We start from the raw sequence: 7,308 nt of genomic DNA on the forward strand, positions 1-7,308 counted from the left end.
ATGAGAAAGAGAGTCAAAACAAATTTGAGCCCATTCGAAATTCTCTTTGGTAGACCACCATTCATGGGAATAGAGGGGGGAAAACGCAGGCTTACATCAATGGATGTGTGTGAAAATGAAATGTTGAATTACTGCAAAGAAATGTCTTGTCTGTTATCCAACATTTCTGTGCAGGTGAAAGCTGCCCAGAGGAAGGTTGCTGAGACGTTTCAGCATAAGATCAGGCCGGGGGATTACATGGTAATTCGTGACCTGAGGAGGAAGGACTGGAGGGCGAAACGGTGGCGAGGGCCATTCCAAGTTTTGCTGATAACACACACGGCGGTGAAGGTCGGAGATAGAGCTACGTGGGGGCACGCCAGCCACTGCAGGAGAGTTCCGCCCATATCGGAAGGGCAACAGGAGGAGCAGCCTCAGCAACAACAATAACAAGTTCAACAAAAAAGCCCCAAGATCGAGCCCAAACACCAAGTGCAAGAGCAAGGTCACTCAGGAGGAGTGATAAGGCCGGTGTGCAGAGTAAAGCCATTTGTGCAGCCACAACCAGAGACATTGATCATTGCAAAGAGGTACGAACTGACAAACCTTACAGATTTACTGGCAGCAGATCCCTATATTTTAGCAACAGTGATGAGCGTAGCAAAATACGAGCTGCGGGGAGGAAACTGGGAAAGGAAGACAGTTACTGTGGATCAACAAAAGCTGATAAGACTCTGAGTGTGCTAAAGACCAAATTATCTAACACAATGCATCATATTCAGCTGCAATCACTAGACAAGATGGATCGTTCAAGACCGTGGTACCCATTCAGACTGCCAGGAATGTGTGGACTTTGTAAGACTACATTAATTTTGACTTTGATATCAGTGACTATTTGTTTGATAATTTTGTGCTTCATTGAGGGCTTGAAAGTATGGTCTGTGGAAAAACACACCAACTGGACTGAAACAGTGTTAAGCAGCATCATCAGACAACGTAAAAAAAGAGACACATTCACGGAAGTGGAGTCGGTGAGAGGACTGTACGAAAACACCATCACAATAGAGGAGGGATCAAGTGTGACTTTCAAGTGCAACCCATTCCAGGAGAACTGTCTCGGGTGCGATGGACATACTGAGGAGTACGCACCTTTCTACATCTGCGAAAGTCCATGTAAATGGACCGACGTGAAAGCATACGCTTATAACTACAAGTCAGGATACGATGAAAGATTTCGGGTGCATGCTGAAGACAAACTGAGTAACAACAGGTACAGGATGAGAGTGGAATTGAAACATGCAACACGTGCTGACCAAGGCAGATATTACTGTGCCCTGGACTTGACTGGGACTGACTGGTATGAGACAATAGACATTATGGTAGTCAAGGCAGCCAGACCATGGACCGCAACGACGATGACACCTTTCTTGTCACCTGTGTCACCTGAGGTCGAACAAGCTACTGAAGAGGAACTGGCCTGGATGGGGGATGGAGACACAAGCAAAGGTCAGGTAAATCCTGAAGTACAGAAAGCCATGATGAAATGCCAGGGGAACAAAGCCTGCGCGCTGGCAATACTGCAGAAAGAGGAACTGAAGATCAAAACGAGCTGCTGGATGTGTCTGCAAATGTCTCATGCCTGGAAAACTGTCCCTCTGACGGCAGCAACAGCCAACGAAACTAAGTGTCTTATTCCTCAACAAATGACTGATGTGCTAAAAACTGTTGTGGACCTGGAGGAAGGAAGGACACCAACGAAACAGCCTGCTGACGACTGTGACCACATACAGCAATACAACAACACTGATATAGCAATTCCACCTTTGAGGGTAACATATGCCCAGGGTGATGTTTGTGTCTGTTTCAACAGACCGAGAATGTTAAAGACCGGATGGTCTGACTGCAGGATCAAAATCAACGTACAGGACGGAACAATGAGCAATTGTACAGCAATCATCAACAACAAAGAAATCAACTTCACATGTTCATTCCACAAACCGAACGAAAGTTCACCAGCCGCGGTGTGGGTGTGTGGCGACAGAGCTTATCACCGTTTGCCTAAAAAAGACTGGTCAGGTTGCTGTTATCCAGCTTTGATGAATGTGGGGACTTTACCACGCAAAGTAGGTAAGAGGGAGAGACGAGACATTAAGATTTTGCCTGGGGCTTTGCCAAATCATTATGCGGGGTACACACTAACTGATCCGTGGACGACACCAGGAGCAAATATAGGTTGGTCCATTTTCTTAGGGGTGGGTACAGCAGTAACGATTAACAAGATTAATGGGTTAGCATGGACGGTATTAGCAATGGTCAATAGCTTGATAGTTGATATGCTTACGGCAGAAAGGGGCGGAGTGTGTAAGATGCTGGGGGTATCTTGTTGTTTTAACATTCCTGATTACAGTGATAATATAACCAACATAATTTAACACATAAGAGAGGCCGTAAGAGAATCTGAGCGGACTGACAACCTGTGAGCCAGGTGGGTTATGTCTTTGTGGGGTGGATGGATAATTCTGTACTGGATAATTCAAACTGTTCTGCATCCAAATGATGAGTGCTAAGGGAGGGAACATCAAAGATCACACAACAGAAGTGCACCCGCTGTCTCTCTCCCTCTCTCTCGCTCTCTCCCTACCGTTAAGTAACTTGTGCATTGTTTACTTACTTGTTTTTGACATATCTGACCGAACTACAAACTTTCCAGTGATGGCTGCGAGAAAGATATATTCACTCGACAAGCTCGCGCATCTGCGCCGCCGCGCGCCCAATCCACTCAGCATGCTTTGTTTTATCAGCTGAATGTTTAATATTATATTCATTGCATACATATACTTTGTAGTAGACACCCTTAACTCATTTCTGTTGTTGGTGAAACAAACTGATGCAGTCAGAGGACATGGACCTTCTAAGTGCAGTCAAATTAGTTACATGTGCTTCAGAATGTCTTACGAAATTGCGCAGTGAATCTGACTTCTTAGAGCTGTGGGAGAAGGCCGACGACACTGAAATGCCAAGACCTCCCAAACGAAAGCGGACCATCAACAAAGGCCTTCAAGAATATCTGCTGGAGGAAAGCATTGGCCAGGCTCAAAGTGATTTGGGAAATCAAGAAGAGCTCAGACGATTATACTACAGTACTTTGGACGCAGTGCTTGCAGAAATCTCAGAGCGTTTCGGAGAAAGAAATAGCAAGTTAATTGAAGCTCTTTCAGCTTTTGATCCACAGTATGACAGCACTTTCTTGGATGCGCAACTCGTACAAGATATGATGAACTTAACTAATTCGGAAGTGATTCATTCAGAATTTGTTGTGGCCCGACAATTCCTGCGTAAAGTACTGGCTAGATCGATTTCTAGTGGCGAGAAATTAACACTTAAACAAATACTCCAGGAGCATCATACCACGCTTGAAGCTATGCCTAGTGTACTCGCTGCAATGAAATGTGCGCTGACATTTGGAGCTTCTACAGCTACATGCGAAAACTCATTTTCTACTCTGAAAAATGTGTTCACGGACAAACGAAGGAGCATGCTACATCAGCGAAAGGCCCATTTAGTGCAACTGGCATTTGAAAGAGACTTGACAAGAAAATTTCGGGATGAATGGAAAGATACTCTACTGAAAAGGTTCAACGAGAGTAAGCGCCGCAGAGCTGTTCTAGCAGGTTGGTGTTATTTTATTTATTATAGAATGCGTAATTTGTTTATAACGTCATCTTATTTTAATCGTGACTTTAAATGTTTGCGTAAAGTTTGAAGCAGTTCTGATGTGCATCGGGCCAGTGCAAAATCATAATAAATTTTTCTTCTTTGCGAATAGTGACGATGATTAGTAATACTAATAACTTTTTTTATAGGCTAAATTAAATTATATCGATACCAAACGCCCACTGACACTTACGCTATGTGCCCCCCCCCCCCGTTAAAATGTTCTGGCGCCGGGACTGTGTACCATAGAGCAAAAAAAGTGAAAGTAACAAAAACTTGTAAAATACATTTTAATGGGCATAATTAAGTGTGAAAATAACCGAAGGATATACAGTGAAACCAAAAATTATTCAGAGACCAGATATAATTTTTGATATTGTTTTACTAGTGGGTGCAGGACACTATAGTTCATTTATGTAAGTGAGGATAGCAAAATAAAGTAAACTGTGACAAATCATACCCAAAAATTCTTCATACAGTGGACTACCAGTAAAACTGATACAAATTTGGGTCCAAAAATTATTCAGACCGAGTCTGGGAAAAAAAATGAAGTTGAGGTTTTCATGAAGCTGGATGACAGCATGCCCAGGAGACTACAGGCTGTCATTGAGGCTAAGGGTTGCCTGACAAAGTATTCATAGTTGTGTAAATACTGTCATACTAACAGCTGTCTGAATTATTTTGGTTGATTGTAATCTATTACATACCTTTCTATCAAAATTATCTAGCATTATCAAGATGAATTTGTTCTGACACAGTTTAACTCTGAGTTCTTGTCATATTTTACCATCTTCTAAACTATAGCAAATAAACTGTGATAATGTGAGAAATGTTGAAGGTGTCTGAATAAATTTTGGTTTGACTGTATCTATTTGATAAATGAAGTTAACCAACTAACATTATACATACCCTTTTGGTTTCTGTACCCAATATTTAAAAAATGTACAAATGCAATAAAAATATCGGTATCGGCAAGTACCAAAAATAAAAGTATCGGTATCGGGCGAGTACTGGAAAAAGTGGTATCGGTGCATCCCTACACCAAATACATAAAATAATGTTCTTTTTAGCAACATCATATGACCCCTTTAACAAAATGGATATACGTTGCAATCCGATAGATAAGACCCCAGCACCCACCTGAGCAAATATCATAATTTAGTCATTTGATAACTGCTGTTACTTTCTCCACTTCATCAGTCCCAGCGGCAGCGTAACAGCTTGTTAATTCATGTTTGTGCAATGATGAGATGGACAAAGTTAGCCGATGCATGCCATTTTACTCTCTCGTGCAGATAAAATTTGTCGAAGTTACAGTGCACAAAAGCCCCTGGGTGGACTTACCTGAATGAACTGAAATAAAAGCAAAATATAAATGTTCTTTCTCCGTTTTCTGAATTACACAGCACAGCGAGAGCACACGTCACACGAGCAAATTTCTCCGAACTACACTACCCATAATGCATTTCACTAGTGTTGGGTCTTCTTGAACGATTCGTTCATTTTGAATGAATCTTTAATGTGACTCGGGAAGAACGAGTCGTCTCGGGGAGTGATTCATTCAGTCACGCATGCACAACATCCTATAGGTTCTGTACTGGAATTAGTCAGAGCCATGGAAAGAGAAAAACGACTCGGAAAAACCCGAAGACTCGAGAGATGAACTAATCAATTCTCTTTCCGGCTCAGACTGCATAGGTTAAACTTATGGGGCTGTCACGTGATGAATGAACGACTCGAAAAACCCGAAGACTCGAAACAGGTGAACTACTTGACTAATTCCAGAGCTGTAGAGATTACGGTAATTATGATATGGTGTGAACGCAGCAAAACTGTTACAGCCGTAGATAGTGATCTTCAGCGTCTCCCGCAACGCTGTCATTGATATGACTGCGATAAGCGCGTGCAGCTGAAAATCAACCACACACTCATCACAGTGAAACATCGACCTTAGAAATAACGAAGTGAACACTAGGATAATCTCCGATGTATATGGCGAACCCCCGTTGAAATGCATACACAAGAATGCTTATTTCATTTAACCTGTTTCATGTCCGTTACTATCGGCGTGTCCTCAGAGCAATTACATATGCTCTAAACTGCGTTTTGCTCCAGCTGTATAAACACAGATGCTAAATGATGCTGCTAATATGCTTAATATCCACTCCTGCATACAATGCAAACTGCTAACATGACACCTAGTATAAACTTGATTATGGTTGCTCATTTTTTAACTCAATTAGGCAGACCACGCAATACACACAGCGATATGGATTAGAAGAGCATTCACTTATCTTAGATGATGAGTTTGCTGTTCTGAAGCAAGCTGCAACTGCTACGGCAAGCACTAGTCATATATTTGAATGTTGAGCAGCGAGTTCATTGGCTACCGATACAGAAAAGAACCAATCAGCTGTGCCAGTTGATAATGATGTCATTAGGTCAGATTGAGTTAGACCTATCGGACTGCGCCATTTAGAGTTTCATGCCAGAACTCTGTATATGTCCAAACATTGGACCGGTACCATATAAGTAAAAATATACATTTAAAATTAAATGTTGTATAAATAAAAAGGATTGGAATTCTTTGTTTCAATTGCTTTTTATTGGGGGGTGGGGGGCCTCCAACATTAATTTTGCCTAGGGCCTCCAAATGTCTAGAACCAGACCTGAGTCTACCTAAAGACATATCTCGCCTCACTAACGTGTTTTCTAAACAAGCACACACCTGAACTAATGTAACAGCATTCATTCACAAAGTTTTTGTTTTTTAAAGCTGTTGTTATAACCTTTTAGCGTTTGACTGTACCATCTGTGGTACACTGCATGTTTTTGAGGCAGTGCTTGAAGTGGGCACCGGTACGCATTACCGGCACTTCAATATTTTAGTCTTTATCTTACCAGCACTTTTTCGTGGGTACCGGCACTTCTGACAAGTTGCCAGTACTGAGTCAAAGCGTCAGTGTCTGGGTGATTAGAAATGACACTATAAAGCACACTACCCAGGAGTCATTTGAAACCGGTAAAATTCAGAAAATTCAAGGATCTAGTAAGGGAATGCATTAAGTAATAAGTTCAAAACAGCGCAAATGCAGAGAAAACACAGACGATTTCTTCAGTGATGGTGAAGAGAATAGCGACTCGCGTCCAAATGGCAGTAAATTATTATTTTCAGCGTGTATTTGGCTTAAAAGCACGAGTGTTTTATAATGAATGCCGACTGAAGGTGTTTTAGATTATGCGCTGGCCAGTGGTTCAGTTATTCTGAATGGCACGCAAGCAGCGTACGCTCTTCTGTGTCAGCCACGTTGCACGGATGTGCAGTTTTAGTTCAAATCAAAGCGTAAATACACATAGGAAAACGTATTCTTGTGTCGCGACTGACAGAATAGTGTATGCTGCTTGCGTTCAGTGGTTATTCTCCAAAATGGCGCTACGTTGATGCGGAGAGACACAGAGGAGACAAATTGTTTAATAAAGTCGTTATTTTTGTTTTCTTCGCGTACAAAAAGTATTCTCATCACTTCATAACGTTACGGTTAAACCACTGATGGCAGATGGACTATTCTGACGATGTCTTTCATACTTTTCTGGACCTTGACAGTGTAATTTACT

The 7,308-nt window shown here is 41.9% G+C and overlaps 1 protein-coding gene across 1 annotated transcript; it reads left to right on the forward strand.

The window, feature by feature from the left end:
- Nucleotides 1–342: 342 nt before the first annotated feature.
- LOC107592279 (uncharacterized) lies at nucleotides 343–2,461 on the forward strand. The gene is made up of 2 exons (XM_016281711.1): nucleotides 343–569; nucleotides 762–2,461. The coding sequence occupies exon 2, from the start codon at nucleotides 780–782 to the stop codon at nucleotides 2,409–2,411; it is 1,632 nt and encodes a 543-aa protein (XP_016137197.1). The 5' UTR covers nucleotides 343–569; nucleotides 762–779; the 3' UTR covers nucleotides 2,412–2,461.
- The last annotated feature ends 4,847 nt before the right edge of the window (nucleotides 2,462–7,308 follow it).

Source organism: Sinocyclocheilus grahami, unplaced genomic scaffold (genome assembly GCF_001515645.1).
Source record: "Sinocyclocheilus grahami isolate Dianchi unplaced genomic scaffold, SAMN03320097.WGS_v1.1 scaffold152.1, whole genome shotgun sequence".
Lineage (NCBI taxonomy): Eukaryota > Metazoa > Chordata > Actinopteri > Cypriniformes > Cyprinidae > Sinocyclocheilus > Sinocyclocheilus grahami.

Excerpts from the sequence above, each read along its gene's own strand:
- LOC107592279 (XM_016281711.1), top strand. The coding sequence starts at position 780 with ATGGATCGTTCAAGACCGTGGTACCCATTCAGACTGCCAGGAATGTGT.